General features: G+C 44.3%; 1 protein-coding gene across 9 annotated transcripts in view; it reads right to left on the reverse strand.

Annotated features, from left to right (window-relative positions):
* Positions 1 to 20,945: 20,945 nt before the first annotated feature.
* CHN1 (chimerin 1) overlaps positions 20,946 to 24,275 on the reverse strand; it is a 154,058-nt gene continuing 150,728 nt past the window's right edge. For all 9 annotated transcript variants that reach the window (XM_026647580.1, XM_026647585.2, XM_026647581.2 and 6 more), the window contains one exon: positions 20,946 to 21,136. In XM_026647580.1, the coding sequence (XP_026503365.1) occupies positions 20,965 to 21,136 (172 nt within the window). In that variant the 3' untranslated portion in view covers positions 20,946 to 20,964. The remainder of the gene's footprint in view (positions 21,137 to 24,275) is intronic.

Here is a 24,275-nt window from a genome sequence, read left to right on the forward strand (position 1 = left end):
AAAACTGCACTTAATTGCGATTAATTTTTTTAATCGCGGTTAATTTTTTTGAGTTAATCATGCGAGTTAACTGCGATTAATCAACAGCCCTAACTACAACCCCCTTTTCAGCATCACAGCTACCAAACACAAAACTAATAACAGGTCTTAACTCACTGGCACATCAAGCGCTACATGACATATTCCACAAATAATCTGAGCTATGGATTTAAAAACTCAAACATACATAGGAAGGTCATCTGCCTCCAGTGGAATTCTCTCATCAAAGTAAGAGACAGACGTGTTAAATCATTGTGCATCACATCTGGAATAAGAGAGCACTGGGCAGCCAAAATAAATGTATATAACCTCGGAAATGCTTCTGCAACTCTGATCGATCCTCAGAACAGCTAGCCCTACAGTACTGGCTCTTTTACTACTGGATTCATTTGCAGAGACTAGTTTATTTGATTTTTTTAAAATATATTTTGAAAATATCCAAGATGGCACTTAGGGTTAGAACTAGCTCCCTCTTTTTCTTCACACATGGTAGCTCCTCTCTTTAAGCCCTTGCTTATTGAATGAAATGATCTAAGCAGGTGGAGGGTGCAGGGCAGGGGTATGGGCTGGGGGCTGCTCTCAGCCCCCCACCCCAGGCAGCTGGAGGGTCCACGGCTCCCAGACCATTCCGACTTCTGGCTTAGCCAGGGGTGGGCCTTGGGCAGAGGGGGTGGAGCAGGGCCTCAGACGGGGAGTTGGCAGGGGCCTCTGGCCCCCCCACTTTTGGGAAGGCTTTGCCACTCCTGGTCTGAACCTCACCTTACCTAAGGCTACAATCTTTGCCATTTAAAAGTCAACATTCACCTCACTGTGCTATCTGAGATACCACAGTATTTCTCTCTGGTCAGAACAGGAACTACTGTAAATGTGCTGGTAGCGCCCAGGAACTGATTTAATCTCTCTATGTGACAAACTATATTTGAATTTCTTGACACACAATTCATTAGTGCCTAGCTTCACACCAAAGCGTGTGTTTTTCCTGGTTATTTCAGGAACTTTACCAATATGTGCACAACATTCTGCTGGTAACAAGTGGTAAATATGGACTTTTTAATGGTACTAGAGCATGATCACCTGGTGCATTCTGAACTGTTTGTTTTGTGGTTTAACCAGATTGTAAGATCCTTGGGGCAAAGATCATGTCTTCTTATATGTTTGTATAACATCGAACAAATTGTTGATGATCCATAACTAATAAAAACCCCAAGACAGGCTGACAAGCTCCTTATTACAGTATTAAAAAACAGTTTTAGAAGTATACTTTGCAGATGGGGATAAGGTACTGTGATGCTCCTGGTCCCCATAACGATCACTGTGAATGCAGAGGGAAGCAGTGCTTAATTTGTAATGAAAGAGGCACCGAGGCTCAAGCAATATTTTTTACTTTCATAACTGACACAGCAAGCACAGAGATGCTGGGGCTTTGAACTGCCAAACCTAGAGGTGCTGGGCTCAGAAACTGGCAAGCACCGGCACAAATGAAGCACTGGAGGGAAGACTTGGTGGTTGTGTTGTGCATGAAGCCACACCCTAGTGGTTATTTTCCTTATTTTTATGAGTTTGTGGCTTGTGTTTTCTTGTAATATTAACATTTATTGCCCCGTTTTCTAACACTTGGCATGGGAAGAAGGCAGCTCTGTGGTGTTGCAGCAACCTTAAATCCACCTTATACACATGTTCTCACAGCTAAATTCCCTCAGTTGAAAAGAGTTATTGGGGTTAGCTTAGTAAATATAGCCATACTATGGCCATTTGATGGGGTGCGACTCACCACTGCAGCACCTCCTGCTGGCTGTCCTGGGGATTAGCTCTATTAGCCAGTGTGCCTTCTTCTGATGATGTCTCACCACCGTCACTTCTGCTCCTGGACCCGTGTCGTTCCAAGGATCATGCCGTCCTCTTCAGGATACAGTCCTCCGGCTGGGCCACACTCTGCACTCCCCCCTTCCGGGGGAACGGCAGTCTGATGTCCAGACACTTCCCTCAGTGGTGAGTGGTGGTGTGGGGGGAGGGAACCTGGGCCCACCCACTACTCTGGGTCTTGACCCAGGGACCCTGTAGATGGTAGCCACATGCTGCGTCCCCTCCAACCTCACAGTCTATTTCCCTGGCCACTTCCCTGCAGCCCCCACACCTTCTCCGCCCTTATCTCAGGGCCTTAGCATGCCAGTCTTAGCAGTCAGCCAGGAGCTCACTCTTACTCCCCTGATCCTGTCCAGCACTGCTCTGTCCAAGTTGCTAGCTTTTTTCCACCTGCAAGGCAGCCAGTTCTCCCTCCTTGAGCTCCAATGAGCAACTGAAACTGCTCTGCCCTGCAGCTCTTCTTATAAGGGCCAGCCCGGCCTCGATTGGCTGGTCCTCACAGCCCCTCTCTAATTGGCTGGCTCCTGCACAACTTCCCTAGGGTTCTATTAACCCCTTATGGGCCAGTGTAAGGCAAATGCCCCATCACAGGCCAATAAAGCAATATAAGTGAAAGATAAGTCAGCATCAAAACAAAGAGCAGAGGCTTTTTATCATTTTAAAATGACAAATGTATTTTTTCAGATATTTGTCTCATCATCCTGGCAGATATGGAGTGTTTCAGTGAAAATTAACACTCAGGAATTTAATATGTAATACATCTTCTCTCAGGGGCTTCTGTATAGCCTGCTCTTCCAGGACAGTGGACTCAGTGATCTAAAAGGTCTTTACTATCTCTATTTTCTATTATTATGATAATTTGTCTGAATGTGTTAAAAATCTTTTGGAATTAATTCTCCATTTAGGAAAAATTATTACAATGTAATCTGGCCAGTTATTGGACATGAAGAATCTTTTTTAGGGGATATCTTGAAGGATCCCTCTTTCCTTTCCCCCCACAAAACTCCCATCACATTGTGATGTCCCTCCTTTTAATGAGGAGGGATGGCTGCAGTTCCCTTTGGATCAGATATCCAGGGTGAAAAATCAGGATGGGGGTAATAGGGTCCTACAGAAGACAAAGCCCCTAATACTGGGACAGTCCCAATAAAATCAGGACATCTGGTTACCCTATTTGGATCCCTACAGCGCTGGCTAGGACATCTACCAGAGAAGAACACTAGAGTGTGGTGCAGAGAACATTCTCCTCCATCCTCCGCTATTTTGGGGATTTTTGAAGGCATGGTAAAAGCACAAGAGAACATCCATTTAGGTCCTGTCTAACACATGAAGTGGAACTGCTTCAACTAGAGTGATTTTAAACCACTTTAGTTACATTGGGGAACTTTGTGTGTGGATACCCTCACTGATTTAAATCTGGCTTACATCGGTATATTAACAGGGGCAAGTTAAATTGATATTAATTAGATTTAAATTGATGTAAGTGTGTCCACACAAGGGGCTGCCCTGGTTTAACTACACCAATGCAAGTTTGTGTATAGACAAACCCTTATATCATGAGACAACTATGAGAGAGGTCAAATCCATTAGTCAAATCCTACAGTTAATCAAATCCTAATGTAGTAATCCTGAGAGGGTTTCACGCAAGATTAACCATTAATGAGAGTGTTGCAATAAGGTTTTTTTTTAAATGTAGTTAGATTTTATTCTATAATAAAGTTATAGTAAAAATGCTAGAAATCAGCATGGACAGTGATGGCTGCTTGTAAAAGGTTATGCAAAAGGGACAAGTGTGTGCATGAAAAGAGTGGAGAGAGAAGGAGGAGCGTCCTGATGGAATATTTGCTAGAGGTTTCAGCTAATTGTAAGCAGATATTTGAAGGTAATACTTGCATTTTAAATGTACATTTAAACATCCAACAGCATAAAGACCCCATATGAATGGCCTCTTTTGGACCACAGTTACAGTATAATAAACATACCCATAACAAGTGGTTGCATCTCTCAAGTAGCTTTATGCATTTGTAAGGTAGCATTTGTTGATGAAGAAGCAAAGTATTTCCCCTCCCCCAATATATTTACTACTTAATTCATCATACTGAAAAGAGTCTATGACTCTAGAGCAACAGCAACCTTTGGGAGAAAGATTTTAGATAGCCCCCCTATTGGAATTATTTGCAACAATGAGAGACATGGCTGTTCATGTCAGCTGTCCTCACAAAGTGCAGGGTGGCTATTTCTTAACAATTCCATCATCATCAACTTTAATCAATCTTTTTAGTGGACAGGTTGTCTCCTAAAGATGGAAAACACACCTTGGTTAGAACAACAGGGTTATTTTCCTCCCACCAGGTCACAGAGCAGAGAAAAGAGGTTAAGACCCCTAAGCTAAGGAAAATACAGGTTGCTAATAAAAACACTCACACATAAGAATGGAACATCTAATAAACCACCCCAAGCCTTCCACATGAGCAGTTATGTTCCTAGCTTCTCCAGTGAGTCATTTACATTACAGATGATGTCACTCACCTTTTTGTGTAACTCCGGTGACCACTATAAAGGAGAACAGAATCAGGCCCTGAGTTCTCCACACCTCTTTTCCCAATGGGGACCTATGGAGGCACCACTAACATCTAGCCAAGGTCAGCGTGCAATTTAAAGCTGATCAACAGCTCTTAAACTGGTTGGCAGAAGTAGCTGATTATTCCCCCTCTATCAAGGGAGTGGATTACTGATTCACATGCCAAATGATATTTGAGTTTGCGGACATGTCCTCCTTTAGAGGTGGACTTTGTACCAAAGGAGAGTTCTTTGAAAAGTGCTGACTTAAAAAAGCACCTCTACTGCTTCATGCAAGCCAGTTTTTCATGATCTAAACCCCATACCTGCAAACTTTCTGTTACCACGATAATGTTTATCGTAACAACGTTGAAAACAATGTCTTTCCCCTGAAATACAATATGCAGCTGGCATGTAAGGAATAGCAAAGCTTCATGCTGCCAGAAGAGTACTACTACCTACAGCTCCGCAGGAGGGATGAAGAGATTTGCAAACTACAGCTTATCTCACTTAGAAAATGCAGCCTGTTAGAAACATTATGATTCTTTAATATATGTTTTATGATGGTCTTGAACTAGGTTCTTGGGTTGACTTTAATTCTTTGTTTGCTGATCCTCACTGAGTTTGTTGCATTGAATCAGAGGAGTGTTAGGGGTACCTGAAAGGCTCAGTGGCAATCTCTGGGGTAGTGTTGGTGTCCTACTCAAAAACAGAGAAACTTGTGGTGGGCCGGGTGAATGTCCATGTGGAAGTAGGCATCCTTCATGTCAAGAGTCACAAATCAGGCTCCCTGCGGGAGGGATGCCAGAGTCACCATACAGAATTTTGGACTTTCTGATGTTCAGCACACAACGATCGAGAATGAGGCAATGGCCTCCTTCTTTCTTCGGGATGAGGAACTATGGGGAATAGAAGCCTCATCCTGTGTAGTGATGTGGGACATGGCCTATGGCCCCCTTGAGGAGGATAGTGTCTGCTTCTTGTTGGAGAATGTGTTGATGGAAAGAGTTCCCAAGGGGGACTAATGTGGTGGGAATGACAGAAATTTTATGGAGTATCCATGGTGGATGATCTCCAGTACCCAACTGTCCATGTTGATCTTGCCCTAATTGTGGGCGACTAGGGAAAGACAGCTCCCCAAGACAATATGGGGCGGTGAGGGTGGCATCGGGGGAGGTTTTGGCTGCTCCTGGAAGAGGGTTGAGGAGATGGTTGTGGCAGATGCAGGGAAATGTGGTTGTTGAGAGTGGTGCCATCTTCATGAAGCCTCCTGCTGGCATTGGTAGTAGGCTGGGTAGGGAGTGCGTGGGTGCAGACAGAACAGCTACCTCTCTTATCTGCATTGCAGGGCCGGGGTATATATCCCGAGGGACAATAATGTGTTCTGGAGTCCTTCAACAAGTGAAGGGATTCGTCCGTCTTGCCATGGAACAGCTTGTTCTCATCAAAGGGGAGGTCCTCTGTCATATTTTAGACCTCCCTGGGGAAGCTGCATGACGGGAGCCATGAGTCCCAGCGCATGACGACCCCTGTTGTGCACACGAGAGAGAAGATGTGTCAGCTGCATTCACAGCTGCCTGGAGGCCCACCTTGGTGACCAGGCACCCCTCATCTACTGGTGCCTGAAACTGCTGTTGTTGGTCCGGTGGCAGCTTGTCCCTTAACTCTGCTAGTCTAGTGTAGTGCCGTCTAGTGTAGTGTGACAAAGTTCCTCCTCTATCTTGGTGGGTCCTGCGCTTTTTGGCCGATTTTCTTGCCTCAGAGATTCACCATGTGGGTTGGGGAACAGCCCAGAGACCTTCCCCTCTGGAAGAACCCACAGTCCAGGTCAATTGGGAGGTTTGGGGGGAACCCAGGCCCACCCTCTACTCCGGGTTCCAGCCCAGGGCCCTGTGGTCTGCAGCTGTCTATAGTGCCTCCTGTAACAGCTGCATGACAGCTACAACTCCCTGGGCTACTTCCCCATGGCCTCCTCCAAACACCTTCCTTATTGTCACCACAGGACCTTCCTCCTGGTGTCTGATAACACTTGTGCTCCTCAGTCCTCCAGCAGCACACCCTCTCACTCTCAGCTCCTTGCGCCTCTTGCTCCCAGCTCCTCACACTCTCGCACTACAAACTGAAGTGAGCTCCTTTTAAAACCAAGGTGCCTTGATTAGCCTGCCTTAATTGATTCTAGCAGCTTCTTCTTAATTGGCTCCAGGTGTCCTAATTAGCCTGCCTGCCTTAACTGGTTCTAGCAGGTTCCTGATTACTCTAGTGCAGCTCCTTCTCTGGTCACTCAGGGAACAGAAAACTACTCATCCAGTGACCAGTATATTTGCTCTCTACCAGACTCCTGTACCGCACTGGTCTGGGTCTGTCACAGTAGTTATTAAAATCATATTTAGCTAGCCGAGCTTGACAGTCTGCGATCTGGAACTGTAGTGCCACCGAGGAATGTACTTTCCTCCCTACCAGGTCCATATGCTTTGCTGCCCTGTCCGGAGGGGTCGACTTCTCTGGGTGCTGGTGTGCCCGCTCTGCTGCTGCATGGATGACAAGAGAGCTGGATGAGGGGGTGGAGGACAAAAAAGAAAATCCACCCCGTTATCAGGTACAAAATACCTCTGCCTGGTTAGGTGTGGGGGCACAGGAGGCAGGGGTGTGCCACACTGCCCGTGCTTGCTGAAGAATGGCCTTGTTAATAGGTAGTGCTCCCCTAGAGGGCCCTTGAGCTTGGAGAATGTCTAGGAGCTTATGGTGCTGGGCCTGAACCTCCTCCAAGGGAATCCCCAAGTCCACTGGAGCAAGTCCTGGCATTGACGGTGGTCGTCCGGCGGAGAGCGCGAGAGGGAAATAAGCACCTCATCCGGCAAAGAGGAAGCAACTGTGGGAACGGTCAGTGATAGCTGCTGTACAGGGAGGTCCGATGGTCCCGGATCCAAGTGTGCACACAGTCACATAGTTTCCTCCATTAAAAACTTATGGAGGCGGAGCTCCCAAGTTTCCCAGGTTTGGGGCAGAAGGACTTGCAAATGGAGCAGTGAGCTGTGATGTGAGCCTCACCGAGGCAACAAAGTCACCTCTGGAGCTTGTCACTCACGGATAACGAGCGCGGGCAGGAGACACAGTTTTTAAATCCCAGAATCTGGGGCATAGTCCCCGGGGGTGTGTGTGTGTGTGTCCTCAAATGAGGAAAGAACTTCGCTAACTCAACTATCCACTCTAAATCTACTATCTATAACTATATACAACTATCTAGAGCAACAGTAGTCACTCTCTTAGGCTAGGTCTACACTAGAACTTTCGTTGGTAAAACTTTTATCTGTGTGAAAACAACACCCTCCCGACCGTCATAAGTTTCACCAACAAAAGTGCCAGGGTAGACCATACTACGTCAGTGGGAGACGCTCTCCTGCTGACATAGCTACTGCTGCTTGTTGGGGGCTGGCTTAAGTATGCCGATGGGAGAGCTCTCTCCCATCGACATAGAGCGGCTACGTAGGAGACTTACAGCTGTGCTGCTGTAAGGTCTGTAGTAAAAGCTAAGAGCATGAAGGAACAAGGGTTCTGACTCAGGCCAAGCAGCAGTAAGAGGGAACTGCAGAGGCGTCCATCCACACTGCCTATTATACTCTCGTCTGTGAGCATGAGGGACGCACTACGTACGTGTGGGTCAATGGACACTGCTAAGAAACACTTCCAGACTCAGGCACCTGGTGCACATGCGCATCCATGTGTGGAATACCAAAGGACCATCACTTGAAGTAGAATCTACATAACATGAGTTATATTGCACAGTATAGCTCATTTAATAATGTTGGCAGATAAGTCTGTAGCCAAAGTAGTTAAACAGGGAAAGGGGCAGGTGCACAAAAATGATGAAAGCCCTTCTTTACACAACAGACACAGCAGAAAAGCAACAACCAACAATGTATGGATGTGTTAATACTTTGCTATATTCTTTCGGGTTTAGTGAAGGGATCCTTAAAGTGAGCTTCATGATAGTGCATTATGGTAATGAATACCGTCACAACCTGGAGAACTGTAATGGCCTTGGACAATCCTATTTGGGTAACTGGCACATTTACTAAATTATAAAACCTCAGATACACACACAACAAAAACTCAAAATCCAAATCCCAGAAACCATAAGGAGGGGAAAAAAGAGTTCATTTAATATTTAAAAAGTAAATCCTTCTTGGCTGCCAAGTGTATTTTTCAAAAACAATCCCCAGTTGCCTCAGGAAAAGCATTAAACAAAGAATCCCAGAAGCCTGAAAACCATTTGTTCCAATCCACTGCGATAAGAAGTAGATATATTCCGAAAATAAAGACCCGACTAATACAGTGATCTAGAGAATATGAGAGGGAGTTGAATCTATCTTTGTGAGTAATGCAATACACATGTGAGTAATACAAAAGGACAGAGAAATTAAACAGAGTCCTTAAACAAATTCCTTGAGCAGTGTACTGGTATCTCTCCTGAGAGAAACAAATTAGTAGATTCAGTACTGTAAAAGTAGAATCAGTAATATTGATTGGAGCAATTTATGGATCTCCTGTCAGAATACTTGTATCAAGAAGAGTGAGTACAATATGGGGTCTCTGTCAATGTTATCTATAGAAAACAAGGGAGGGTTTGAGATGCCACAGGAAGGAAATAAAGCAGACTTTATAAGAGCTCTGGAGAGCAGCCTAATTTGAGTTCTTCCGTGATTGGAAGCAAACTGAGACTTGGTTTGTGCTTATTGAGCAGCAGTGTTAACTGCTTAAAATCTTGTTCTAGTTCTAAGTGTAACCATAAACCAAAGTGAATCAGATTTAGTCATTAGAATCTTACATAATGCAAAGAAACATATCCAGGTATGCTATGTGTGAGAGCGGTGCACAGCAAAACAAGCCCAGCTCCTCCTGTTACAAAGATCTCCAATGTTTACAGAAGAGTGACTAGAGAGCTTAAAAGTGCGACACAGCTAGGCTCCATGGTGCACAGGGGGTACAGACTTCCTTGGGTATGAACTTCCCAAATCCTGCCCTCGTTCTGCTGCAGGCTGGGCCTGTTGTGGCCATGGAAGACAAGCCAGGGTTTGCAGATCAGGTGAGTATGAAGGCGCTCATTTTACATCATCACTTTTCTGACATAAGCACACTTTAAAGACTTGAGTTTGATTAAAAATTAAACAAACAAACCCTGGAGCATTCAGTGTGTGTACAATGAAGAGCACTTGGAAGGTTGCTGTCATTACAACAGAAAGCACCGTAAGAAGCTTACTGCTAGCCTGGTCATACACTGATTTTCCTTTTTGTGGTGGTGGTTGCTACATTCCTGCAACTATAGCATATTACCTAAGCATAATGAACTCCTCCTTATACCTGTTTGCTTAGCAATCGTAATCCGCAACATATTTCCTACCCTCATTCTCTGGAATTACATAAGCTTTCCAGGTCTGATGTGCAGTTGCTAAGCAGTAATTTTGCATGACTTAAAAAACCCAAATATTGCGAGGCTCACTAGATGATTTTTCTTGTTACAATATATCTATAATAAAAACATTTCAGAATGTTCATCAGAGTGCAAAAACTAGGTCAGCACCCCAGAGAATATATGCCTTTTAGGAGCTTTTACTTGGTCTTCTGCCATTTAAAAAAGAAAAAAAAAATGGTATAACACTAAAACGTAAATAAAAGGGTTCCCTCCTACCAATGTATTGCAGGGGTAAGCAGATGTTCACTTTATTGTCTCAGAAGGGTGGTTGGCTTTTTTCCCTCTTACTGAGCTATCTGTTTGATGCAGCCTCCAGTTTTCCACAATGCACATTTGCACTTAAGATGACTGCTGCTAGCTTGGTTTGATAGCACAACCATCACAACTTCAAGACAACACAAATCATGACTCTTTTGATCCCCAGGCGGGTGAAGATGTGGGGCGATATTGAAGCAATTTTCTTAATCCCTAGGGAGGAGGGATTTGATTGCATTCCTCTCCAGCACTATTTAACAGCTGATCCAGAAGAACTACAGTGGCTTTAGAAGAGTCTGTCTCCACCTTCCCAGGTAGCAGATATACTCATCATTCAAATAAATTGATAGAGGAATGATTGTCTTGCGGTGAAGGCACTGGATATAGGAGATCTAGGCTGACGTCCCAGTTCTGTTATAAGTTTCCTACTAGACCTTGGGACGTAACAATTTTCTTGTGCCTCAGTTGTCCCTTATAAAATGGGGATAATATCCTTACCATAGAGGTGTTGTGAGGATAAATAGGTTGTACTAAGAAACGCTGGTGATGGGGGCATATCAGTATCTACAGAGCTAAACAGTACTAACTTCATACCGGAATATATATATTTACTAGTATCATTGATATCATTAGTTCTGCCAACATACAGAGTCACAAGATCATAGATGATAAAACAGGAAATGTACTCAGATACATGTGGTATAGGAACCTAAATGGAACAGAATATTAGCTCATCCAGGCTATCTGCCTGAAAATTCAGGCACATTGCTCAGGGCTGGCCCACAACATTTTGGCACCTGAGGCGGGGAGCTCAAATGACACCCCTATGCCCCCTTGCTTGGGCCAAAACTTTGAAAGGTCTCAATTTTGCCTTCTTCCTGTTCTACTCCTCTCATGGTACTGCTCTGCTACCTACCCCAATAAAGGAGAACTAACAACTTAAAATGCCTTGTTCAAAAATTTGAAGTAACACTTAACTTTCAAACGCCTGAACAGCAAATGTAACTTTTCTTGTCTGCATAGTAAACACTGGCATTTTTATCTGTTTGAATAATCAAAGTGGTGCTTTCCGTGCCTTCTTGGTTGCAAAGATTTGAACTGCTTCCTGAAGGTCCACAGTCTGGGCCAGCTCATGCTCTATTGAGATGGTTGCAAGGCCAACCAGCCTCTCGTGTGTCATTGTGGAGTGTAGATGTGTCTTTATTAACTTCAGCTTGGCGAAGCTGCGTTCTCTACTGGCAACTGTTACAGGAAGTGTTAGAAGTATGCGCAGAGCAACAAAAGCATTTGGAAAGAGGGTAGTCAACGTATATGTGCACATATATTCCAGAACAGCCTTTGGAGTTGATCCTGCTGAAATGTATCTTGAAAGGGCTTTCATTTCATCACCTAAATCACTAGCATCAATATGGTGCATGTCATCATGTGTCAACACTGTCTCTAGTGCCCTGCATTGCTGATGTAGGTCTTCTTCAGGTATAGTGAGGAGTTTTGGAATATCATACAACATCCCAAATATACTGCTGTGTTCCTTGAGCTGCATGAAATGTTTTTCAACTGACTGTATTGCACAATCTAGCACCTGGTTAAAGAATTCAATTTTGAATTGTTGTTTGGGGTCTCTTATAGGATTATCCTGTGCCTCATACTCTCTTGTATTCTTGTATGCGTGGGGAAAATAGCTTCAGTATGAAGTCCCTCTGCCAACTTCTGTGCACTCTTCAGAACATTTTCAAATCCCTCATCTGACCGGTAAGACTGTAGGTATGACTTTGCTTTGTCCAGTTGTTCCATTGTTCCAGATATATCAAGGTCAACACCTTGGAGTCTCTTGCTTACAGCATTTCTTTCAAACAGTATGTCATGCCACAACACTAAGCAACACAGAAATTTGAAGTTATGTATGTTTCTGGTGATTCCACTTCCCTCTGCCACTGTTCTCCCACGAACAGTTCCTGTCATAGCATTATCCTCCATAATGACAACTATGGCATCATCTATCTTCCCAATTTGGTGTTTGATAGGCTTTATTGCCTCCACTAGACTTTCCCATCGTGTGGCACTCAGTGGTTTCAGTGTCAGAGAGGATGTTCCCAGATGTTGCTTCAAAATTTGCCATGGATGAGTCGATGCAGAGAAAAATACATAGATGCTTTGAATTACATTAAAAAATTCAGGAGCCTCACTAGAAGCTGATGCTGCATCACTGACCACCAAGTTCAATGAATGAGAACTGCATCGGACAAAAAAAGCTCGAGGGTTTAACTCTCGGATCGGTGTCTGCACTCCTCTGTTCTTTCCTCTCATGTTGGCACCATTATCGTAGCCCTGACCTCTCATGTCAGCTATCGCAATTCCCATATCTTCCAGCTTTTTAAAAAGCACATTTGTCATACCAGCTCCTGTAATATCATCAATGTCAATAAATTCTAGAAAATGCTCTCTGACAGTCACCATTGCAGGGACATTTTCACAAGGTTCTATTGTTGTTACAAAATGCACCATTAAAGTCATTTGTTCCGTATAACCAATGTCAGGTGTGCAGTCCAGAATAACCGAGTAATATCTTGCTGACTTCAGATCTGCCACTATCTTCTGTTTGACTTTTGTTGCCAGTAACTGTATGATCTCATTTTGAATTGTTTTTCCAAGGTAGTGGTGTGTGTACATTTCTTGGGTGGTGACTTTTCTTAGAAGCTTCTGGAGTGCAGCATCAAACTCAGCCATCAGCTCCACAATTTTAAGGAAGTTTCCTTTGTTTGGCACATACAGCTGATCTGAAGTGCCACGCAGTGCTAGGTTTTGGGTAGCAAGCATTCTCACAATGGCAATGAACCTTTTCAGAACATTTTGCCAGTAAAGAGACTCTGATGCAATCTTCTCTTGATGCTGATCATCTAAGGTGGCCTTTAACCTTAGTCTCATCTCAAGCTCTTTCTACCTATGGAATGCTCTCTGGTGATTTGCTGCCTTCTCATGGCATGCCAGATTTCTAGCCAGATTTTTCCAGTCCTTTGTTCCTGTAGAACCCAATGTATCTGGAACATTAGACTGGAAGAGTTTGCAACAAAAACAGTATGCAGCATTCTAGGTTTTTGAGTACATAAACCATGGCCTCTCCACTTTGTCACCATTGGGGATTTCACGCTAGTAATGTGTTGGATGGAAACTTCTATTTTCATTGTCTTTGGGGAACATGAAGTTTTTCACTTGCTGTGGCCCATGTACTACAAGGAAATCCCTCAGGCTGCTGCTCAAGTGGGTACACAGTCCTGGATCATCTAGACTTAAGAAACTAAACTCAACAGCAGCTGTTCCTTGCGCCCCCCCCCCACTCTTCTCTGATCTACACTTTTCTTCAGGAATGTGCCTGGTTACATCCATTTGAGATGGAGATATGGATGCTGCAGTAACTGCCAGGTCACCTGCACTCTGACTAACTGGAAGATCAGGCATCTCCTCACCACTCACATCCTCACTGGGGCCGGAAGGCTCACCGTGAACATTTGTGTCTATGTATCTCAGGAGAGCTCCTTCCTGCTTAGATAGAAAAGCTTCCTTCGCTTGCTTTCTTTTCTGAATGCTGCCCCAGAGGGGCGTTTTCTTCTTTCACTCATGACTGCTGTTCTGTGCCAGCTATAGTGGCTCTCAACACTCAATTGAAGGGGACAAATAAGCAGGCTGGTAGCAGGGCCTGAGTGAAGGAAGATATCAGCATCTTAAGGGCCTAACTGGCTCCTACTACTTCAGTTGACTGCCTGTTCTCCTCAAGTGGGTTCAGGGAAGCAGCAGGAAACAGGAAGCTCCCTGAGAAGCTGGTGTTAATCAGTCCCGGCTCCTGGGGGTGCTAGAGAGGTACATAAGATGCTCCTCCTCCTCTCTCTCCCTGCAGCTCCTGCTGCTTTCTGTTATTCCCTCTCACCTTTTCTTCTGCCTGACTGTTATGTCTCTTGTGCCCTCCTTCCTCCAGCACAGCACTCCACCAGCTCTGTGCATCTAGAGCAGAGAGAATACATATGCACCAGCAGCAGACACAATTTTCTACACTCTGGGTCCTAGTGGCACCCCCCAACACAGTCTGGCACCTGAGGCGGCCGCCTCAGGGTAAGGCCAGCCCTGACATTGCTCACTGTACATATTCTAGTATTTGGTCCAGTCTAGATCTAAATGGCTCAAGCAATGACGCAGTCACTATTTCCTTTGAGAGATTATTTTGCAGTTTATTATACCTCACAGCCAAGAAGTTTTTTTCTGATAACTTAAAATTTCCCTTTTTTTTTTCATTTCATGCTATCACTACTAATTATGCACCCAAAATTTCCCCTAAACAATTCCTCCCTAAACTTTTCTGCTATTTTATCTTTATTTTTCCCTGTTAGAGACAGATTTTAAAAAGACATTCAGTGCCTTAGCTATTTTTGAGTCATTAATTTCATCCTCTTTCTCTGCCCCTATTAATGGACTTACTTTCCCCTAGTACTATTCCTACATGCCCCTTTGGTTACAATGAACTTATTCGGCTTCTTTTCCCTTATATTTTCCCCACAAATTGGACTGAGCAGTCTTTCTTGGTTTTTCCTTTCCCATCTCCAGAACTGGCTTCTTTTTTAAACTCAGATCTTAAGCAATCCCTCATTAAGCCCATGTATTTTAAAACCTGACCTGCAGTCCCATACATTTTTCCAGGATTGTACTTCTCTTAGGCAGGCACAGTCAGTCATGCTGAATTATGTCACCTTAATGCAGTGGTTCTGGGATGTGAACAATCGCTTTACTTGCAGGGTTTGAAATCCAAACAGGTCTCTAGGAATTAAAAGTCAATCAAATATTTTGATAGTTGTACTAGTCCCTCAAAGCCCCTTTCCCTATTACTAATGCAAATTAGGGCCCAACCATCTGAATGTAAGGTACAGCTTTGTAAATGAAATGCTACAAGTATATTTCAAGCACTGAAAAGCAAGTCAGTAACCACCTAATGTACACTTAATACATTGTGACAAAACTTAATGAAAAATAATCACCTTACTGAAATGATTTTAATTAGCTTTATTATTTAAAAGAGGAAAATCATTTCACATTAATGGACGAAGCATGTAAAATTAAATAGAATAAATTCACATATTTCACTGTAGATGACTGTACATTCCAGAATGTGCTTTCCACTCTGGTGTTTGGGTAAGTACATCTTTATCAGAAACATTCTGACAGTCTTAATTATGCAGACTCCACAGCCCTGAGATTATTTGTTGCTTAACATAGTCAGAGGTTTTATTATCAATATTTGGTGTGTATTTTCGTCTATCTATAGTCACGTTTTGTGATCGAGGGAAAATAGAGTGTGCTTATTACAGGAGAGAAACAGATACATGAACCAGAAGTCCATATGTATAGTAGTTGCAGAGAAAAATCTTAATTACTCATTATCTAGCTCTAAAGAGGGATGTGTAAACAAAGGAAATTAAGTAGAGAGCCAAACCCCACCCTCCTCTTAGAAGCTGATGGCAGTTTAGCTTCTTTCCGTTCCTGGGCCAGTCTTCCCAAGGTTGCCCATGACTATTGGTGGCTTTCTAAAGTTGATTGTGGGCCCTTAGGAGGAGCTACAGATTGTGATATGTTGGGTTAATTTTACAGTTGCATGTGGCTTTTTGAAGCAATATGCGTCAGTTTCTAAAGACTGAACACTTCCCAGACTAGATAATTCTTATCACTCCAAGGAGGGATGGCATTTCCAGCACCAGCAGCGAACAGGAATGTGCCCAGGGCAAGTTCAATAGCAGCTTACATGACCCGTTGCTCATTGGCTGTTGGTTATTGAGAGTCCAATCAATGTCTGATATTTTGGGTTTGTTGTCTCCAACTCATTTTGGATCCAATCCAGTTTTCTTCTGAGCAACTGGCAATGTTGCTCTAGATGTGCCAGTGCTTCTAAAGGCTGTTCTGAAAAGTGAGGCATACAGTCATTACTGTCAACAGCATCAATCTGTTAGCACACTTGGACCGGATGAGCGGTGTACTTCATATTGGAGAAAGCATGGATAGACAAAGGCTGATAAAATTATCCAAATTACTCCTGTTTACCATGCACTTCCTGCAATACGCCTTGAACAGATGGATTTTGCACAGACAGGAATTCAGAACAAAAGTTTTCACTGTGTGTCCTTTGGACAATCCACTAAAACCTACTCTGCCAAAGGATGCAAAGGGTATATCTCCACTGCACATGAAAGTGTGATTGTAGCATGGGTAGGCATATGTGTGCTAGCTTTAGTCTAGCTAATGTGAGTTACGATAGTAATGATGTAGACATAGTGGCATGGGCTTCAGCACAGGCTAGCCACTCAAGTACAGTCTGTTGTGGAACCAGATGCTAGCCTGTACCATGTACACTACTAGTGTTGGCTAGATTATAGCTCGCATGGGTATACCGATCCGTGCTACAGTCACACCTTCACATGCAGTGTCAACATACCCAACGTGTCATTACAACAGGATTGCCAGCGCACAGGGAAGTCCCAGTGATGACCCCTTCTCTAGCCACACTATGCTGGCTGCTGATAATTGGTTGTACGGGACTCTATACCAGCTCTAGCACATTGGAGGATGTCCCTACATGGCTGTCTATGCTGGCTTTGAGGGTGTAATGCACTGGCAGCATGGTGAAAAGCAATCCAAATGCAGGGAAGCATCTGAGATAACACATCTACAGGTGTAGCAGTTCAAACAAGTCAAGAACTCAGAAAAGCCAGCAAACATTATTTTAAAAAAAAAAGATCATGGACCTAAAGATGATTTAGGAGTACAACACTGGGAAGGCATTGCACCAAAAACCTGAGAATTGGGGCTGTTAGAGCCAGGGCCGGCTCCAGGCACCAGCCCTCCAAGGATGTGCTTGGGGCGGCACCTGGAGGGGAGCGGCGCTCACCCGGGGAGAGCGGGGCTGCGGCCGGGCTCACCGCCCTCCCCCGGCGCTCCGGCCGGCCGGGGAGAGCGGGGCCCCGGCTGGGCTCTCAGCCCTCCCCCCGGCGCTCCGGCCGGTCGGGGAGAGCGGGGCCCCGGCTGCGCTCTCAGCCCTCCCCCCGGCGCTCCGGCCGGTCGGGGAGAGCGGGGCCGCGGCCGGGCTCTCCGCCCTCCTCCCGGCGCTCCGGCCGGCCGGGGAGAGCGGGGCCGCGGCTGGGCTCGGCCCCCTCCCCTGCCGCGCTCCCCGCCGGTGGCCAGGGGGGGTGGTGGTGGCGGCGGCGGGAGGCTTTTTTGCCTGGGGCGGCAAAAAAGCCAGAGCTGGCCCTGGTTAGAGCAGTGTGGTGTAACAGCAGAGAGTGTATTAGGTCATTTACACAGGGGAGAGAGCATATGGGACCATTAGAGTAGCACAGTATACATCCAGCAGAGGGCGTATGGAGCTGTTAGAGCAGTGCATTAGAAAAACAGCAGAGGGGATAAGGGGCCATTAGAGCAGCCGGGTATGAACATGGCAGAGGGCACATGAAGCTGTTATGGCAGCGCCGTATAAATCCAGCAGTGAGTGCTGTGACAGATAAGATGAGCACAGGCATATCTTTGAGCCTTTTGTATTAACTTTAGCAATGTTATCTCTAGTGCTCCAGTCCTAAAAATAAAAGTACTGGACAGCTGTTCTGGCTTCCCAAAAAAGTGCTGGACTGGTGCATACTTTTTATTGCACACCAGTAGCCTGAGCCGTAAGGGAAGGAGACCATGATGAAACTCATGGTGAAGAGCAGCATTCTGGCCCAGCTCTCAGTCCAGAGCAGCAGGTCCCACTGGTACTGGCACACCAGGATCAGTTAGGCAAATCACACCACCACCAGGACATACATGCTCAGGAAGCTCTTTGCAACAGCAGGTGCCCAGTAGGCAGCAGTAGGCCCAGGTCCTGGCCTTGGGCATCCCAGGATCCACACTGTCTGTCTTGGGCAGCTGGCACAGCAATAGCTCTGAGTGCAGCAGCCTGTTCTGCACCTGGCATGGCCTAAACAGGAGCCCACCAGTCTCTGCTAGGATGCAGCCTGCTGGTTCTCCCCCTCCCACTACTCTGCCAGCCTGGGGATGCCAGTGGATAAGGTCCTGTCTGGCCGGCTAGGCAGCTGTGTTCTTGATTGCCCGGGAGAGGAGCTGGAGCCCAGTGCTTCCGGAGCGCCACATCCTGAGCGTGCTGGGCCCAGCCAGCTCCAACCCAGCAGCACACTCCGCTGAGCAGGGAGTGACCAGACAGCAAGTGTGAAAAATCAGGAGAGGGGGTGGGGGGGTAATAGGAGCCTATATAAGAAAAAGCCCCCAAAATCGGGACTACCCCTATAAAAATCTGGACATCTGGTCACCCTAGCCACCACACCAGGCCAGTCCCCACTTCCTGAAGCCTCTGGGCAGGGGTGGCTGCTCGCTCATCGCTTTGCCATGGCCCAACTCCCACAGCACAGAAGAGACTGACCGTTGATGGAGGCGGGGGGAGGCAAGTGGTCACACTTCACCACCACCGAGCACAGGCTTACAGGGCAAGGAGCACTGGCAGTGCTCAAGTCCTTCCTAAAAAAGGAATACCGGAGCAGCGGCCCAGCGCGTTGCTGCATGACTCGAGTGCTGTTTGTTTGTGTGATACATGGAGGCAGCAGCATGGGGCAACGGAGAGATTGTTCTGTCTGCAAAGGCAGTTTGGGCCTCCTGCTTTTCCTGTGAATCTGGCTTTTCTGGTGTTCTGATTGTACCAAAATAAATAGTATTGTGCCCACTGATGCTTAGAACATTCCCTGCAATTTTGAAATGGATTGGTTGCAGTGTTCCAAAGTGATCTTTTTACAGACTGAGAAATGCCACTAAGTTGAGCATCAGACCTTGCTTTGCTTGCTCCATAAATGCAAATCAGAATGGTAACATTTGACATCCAGTGTGCACTCACTTTGCACTTGTGTAAATGATTACACACGTGCAAGGCAATGGAGAATCAGGTCCAATATATTTGAGGAGGTGAAGACCTGATATAGTCACATATTGCACTTGGACAAATCTGGTCTGCCATTTTTTTGGTGACGAGTGAGTCAGAAACCTTAACATGAAAACATTTGGTTGGTTTGTTTGTTTTTTAGGGCTGTGATTACAACAGTACAGAAAATTCCAACAATTCCAATCAAAATTCACTGGAGTACCAGTCTTATAGAAATTGTGAAAGCTGAGAAAATAGTGCTTGTAGGTTTACTAAAACTTACTGTGGTGTGACTTTCGGTGTTAACCTGCTCAGAGATGTGCAGTCAGACTCTACGCTGTTGGATGGAATAATATTGCTTTGTCACACTCAGGAGCATTTCTAGAGAATAAAATGTGAATACATGGAGTGGCTGTATCATTGGTACTGCTGAAAGGCTGATAAGAAGCAATTTGTATGCATTGCTCTTCCCTAGATTGATGAATTATTTATCATTTTTGGTCATTTCCCCTTCATATGGAGGAGATGGAGGGGAGGACAGAAGTGTCGGGGTCAGTGTTGAACAATTTAAGCCTGAAGCAAATATAGTTTGGTATATTTGTAAATAAGTAGTGGATTCACCTATTCTGGCCACCTATATTTGTGTAACTGTAAATTGCAATACTGGCCTATGTACAAGCAAATAACTGTACACATTTTTGGAAAAATTCATAGAAAGTTATTAATAGTACTGGAGGCTTTGCAGAATTTCATTAGTTTTTGTTTTTTAAGAGGTGCTGAGGAGCTCTTGCAAAATGTTCTGGATGCTGATTAAAGAATTTTGCAAATAAAATCATGAGAATTTGATGGGAACCTTAACAAGTGTCAGACTCCAAGCTACTTAGATTGGGAATGTCCTACCAAAAAATTAACAGAAATATAAATTGTCTCTTTTCAGTCAAAGGTCATTCAGTATATTCTGAGTGCCAAAATATCACACATCATTCAAATAGCTCAACAAGAAATGAGTTGATATTTTATTTTGTGAACATAAATGTGAAAACAAAGGCATTGAAAATATTTTCATTAATTTAAAAGAAAACACAGCACAATGTGAGATTTCTAATAGCAAAATTTAATAAATTAATATATGCATGCCAGATAAAAATACAAAATTACAATTGAAACAACAATAAAGGAAATATTGTACAGTGTTGCAGATTTTACTGCAACCACGATAAAAGGCGTGAAGAATTACTTAAAGTGACAAAGTACACATTTTGTTTCTATTAAAAACAAATTATTACATGATAAAGAACTGAGAGAAACCCAGGAAGAAATCACCCAAGAAAGTGGGAAAACAATGATAGGAAATGTCAACATACAGCCAGAAGCCCCATTTCACAGAAATCATTCTTTTTTAGTATCAGAAACCAATTACATAGAACATAAAAGCAAATTCACAATAGGTTTACACTGAGAAACATGCTAAATTACAATCACAAACTATCCAGAACAAAGATGCTTATAAAAGATGCTGCACCGGTTCTCTTGTTTCTTTTGCAGAAAGATCTTCATCAAAACAGGGAGAACATGAAGCCAATCATGCAATCGAGCTTTAGATTTTTGCTTTAAACATGATAAACACCCAGGATTACTAGTACTGGAAAATGTGTTAACCTTTTTTCAACATCAGCTGAATGGCACTACAGAAGCGACACCGCGTTCCTTCATTTTTATCCTGTATACATCAAAAGCTCTAGCAAATATGGAATTCAGCTACAAGAGCCAGTTAAATTACATTAAAATATTCCTTCCTCCACAGAATATTGTTGTTTCCTTTTTTAGAAAGAACAAAACAAAATATTCAAAATAAAATGTCTTCATTTTTTATAAGCATCTCCACCACAAGTCTCTGGTAACGGATATCATTCAGTGCAGCCATTGCATCAAGTTCTGGTGCTCGCATAAGGGTTGGTCCAAAAACAATGCCAAGATTCTCTGCATTCATGAGATTCTCCTTTTCATGAAGGGTTACCCTGTAAAGGAGGACAACGTTAAACACAAGGCATGTCATACCAAATACTGGTTGATGACACAGTGCACATCGACATGTGTCTGAAAACCCCGGGCAGAGGGGAGGAGCAAAAAGTGCATTCTTTACCTTTCCCCAAAACCTGTGGAGAGACTACTTCACAGGCCCTATGTAGGGTGTGTGTGGGGGGATGTTCCTACAAATCAGAACATGGGTGCACAGTAATGCTACTTTTGCCATTTATAAACGTACTGAGGGCCATTTAGGCGGGAAGGCAAAACTTAGCGTAAAGATCCTCTTTACAGGACTATAATAAGATTACCAATTTAAAATTCACCACAAATGTAGTGTTACCACTTACAGGATAGGGGAAACCTGATCAAACTGTTTCTCTCTCATGCATTCTATTATATTCACATCTGAATTCATTTGATATATACATTGCAAACTAACCATGACATGAAGTGGGGTGAGATTCTCTCCCACAGGCACAAGTGATGCAAATTACATCCCCTGGCACAGACAAGAACAGCAGCACCTGAACGGGGACTCACCCTGGGGCTGCTTTAAAATCCATCAGGGCCGCATTGGAGCCTCATTTGTAGAGGCCATCTAACAAATACGCTAAGTCAGTGCTTTGGCAGGCTTACCCCACCCCTCCTTGGCTGCATCACACAGCTCTTGGGTCCCTAATAGAGTGGGGTTATAAACTGCTAGTGCAGCTTTGCCACCACTTGTAGCAACTTCCTACTGCTGGTTATCTGGAATGTAGGGTCCACCAGTGCCTGTTCCAAAGCTCACCATCTGCTATTATATTATCTTTGGGTGGACCACAGAATATAATTTACCACGTATGCACACAGAGCAGACTATATAGAGTATTCTCAGACAGTATATGGTTAAGAAGTGCGGAGACACAGAATAAATGTCTCCCCAAATTCTGGTTACTGGCATAATAGTAGTAAACAACATGCTGTCTAGAGACACTAAACTTCTGCTTTGGTTTATGGCAGTTAATTGCCTTTCTCAATAAAACAAATTCAGATTTGTAAATGAGTTTGTTCGCAGACTAAACAAAGGACTTAATATACACTGCTGCTTTACCATAAAACAAATCTCCATAAGGATTCTTGTAAATGACTAAATATCCATTGGTAGGAAGTTTGTGGGTTATAAAAACACTTAAGTTCTTCCACATTGCTGAACTATCTAATCTCCTATGCTGAATAAAATCCCTTCAGGCTTATACAATAGTTGTCAGAATTTGATGTCCTCTTTTTTTGACATATTATTCTGGTATTTCCAAAACCCTGCTTCCTAGTTTATGATTCCAAATAAAGGATCAATGGCTAATTAGCTAAATTTTGCAACAAGCGAGTGAGCTAGCTGTTCCCTCACTACAACTCTTTTCAGTAAGTATATTAAACAACAGAAACTAAAAATAATTGAAATATTATAAATTGTGTTGCCTCTTCCTCCTTATACTTAGCAAATGCCAGCAGCGTAAGAATTTATAAATTGATCTGCTAATCAACAGATCAGCAACAACCCTTGAACAATAGGATATGAAAAATCAGCTTTACAAATAGTAAAGTTTGCTTTTTAACTACTTTGCTGCTGGTCGTCCATTCCTGAGGCTATACTAATACGTTCATTTGAAGTTCCATTGAAATAAGTGGACACTGACATATCTGGTCCAGAACATGCAGCAGCCCTGGGGTTGCATTTTGCTGGACATACTCAGCAGACTCAACAAATCCTACAGTGCAACTGTGTTTTCACTAAAAAGACTTAAAATGAAAATATTTATGCGGCAAGAAATGATTATTCATGACAATAGGCACATGTTGACAATAGGTACATGTCACAAATTAAAATGGGCACAGTAGCTAATATGCCAATTCCATTTTTTACTCTGTGGTTTTGTATATACTTTGACAACAGAAGGGGAATAGTTTTTTGCCTTGTAGATATTTATAGTACCTACAAATAGAATAAAAATTGGTTAGGCATATTATTATTATTTGCATCAAAACTGTGGGTTTTTTACTGGTCTAAGTCCTTAAGGCCTATGGAAAGTGCAGAAGGTGGGAGAAAGCACAATGTCTGTCTATCTGTTTTAGTGTATTTTAATACTCTGTTCTTTTAAGACATACAGTAACTCCTCGCTTAATGTAGTAGTTATGTTCCTGAAAAATGCGACTAAGTGAAACAATGTTAAGCGAATCCAATTTCCCCATAAGAATGAATGTAAATAGGGGGGGGGTTAGGTTGCAGGGAAATTTTTTCCACCAGACAAAAGACTATTACACCTCTACCCTGATATAACGCGACCCGATATAACACGGGTTCACATACAACGCGGTAAAGCAGCACTCTGGGGGGATGGGGCTGCGCGTGCCGGCGGATCAGTGCATCAGGCTCCGACACACTGCTCTGAGCGATGTGTTAAGGGTGGGAGGCGGGCGGGAGGCGGGTGGGCAAGTGGGGTGGTGAGTGGCAGGCAAGAGGGGGGTGAGGAGACAGGCGGGCGGGAAGACGGCGAGCAGGAGAGCAGCGGTCAGGCGGACGGGGGGAGGCGCGCCAGACAGACGATGAGGAGACTAATGGGGAGGCGGGCGGGTAGGTGGGGTGAGGAGGCGAGTGGTGGGCAGGAGCGCTGGGTGGACAGTGAGGAGACTAGCAGGGAGGGCTGATTTGTCCCGGGCCCCGCACCCCTCTAGGGACGGCTCCGACACACCGAGGGGTTGGATAAGGGGCAGAGGGTCTCAGGGGGCGGTTAGGGGACAAGGAGAGGGGGGAGGTTGGATGGGTCGGGGGTTCTGAGGGGTCAGTCAGGGGGCAGGAAGTAGGTGGGGGTCGGATAGGGGTCGGGGCCAGGCTGTTTGGGGAGGCACATCCTTCCCTACCCAATATAATGCGGTTTTACCTATAACGTGGTAAGATTTTTTGACCGCGTTATACACGTATATATATATACACACACACACACACACACACACAGAGTATAAGTTTTAAACAATTTAATACTGTACACAGTGATGATGATTGTGAAGCTTGGTTGAGGTGATGAAGTCAGAGGGTGGGATATTTCCCAGGGAATGCCTTACTGCTAAATGATGAACTAGCAATTGGCTGAGCCC

The sequence above is a fragment of the Terrapene carolina genome, unplaced genomic scaffold (genome assembly GCF_002925995.2).
Source record: "Terrapene carolina triunguis isolate 2854851 unplaced genomic scaffold, T_m_triunguis-2.0 Scaffold62, whole genome shotgun sequence".
Lineage (NCBI taxonomy): Eukaryota > Metazoa > Chordata > Testudines > Emydidae > Terrapene > Terrapene triunguis.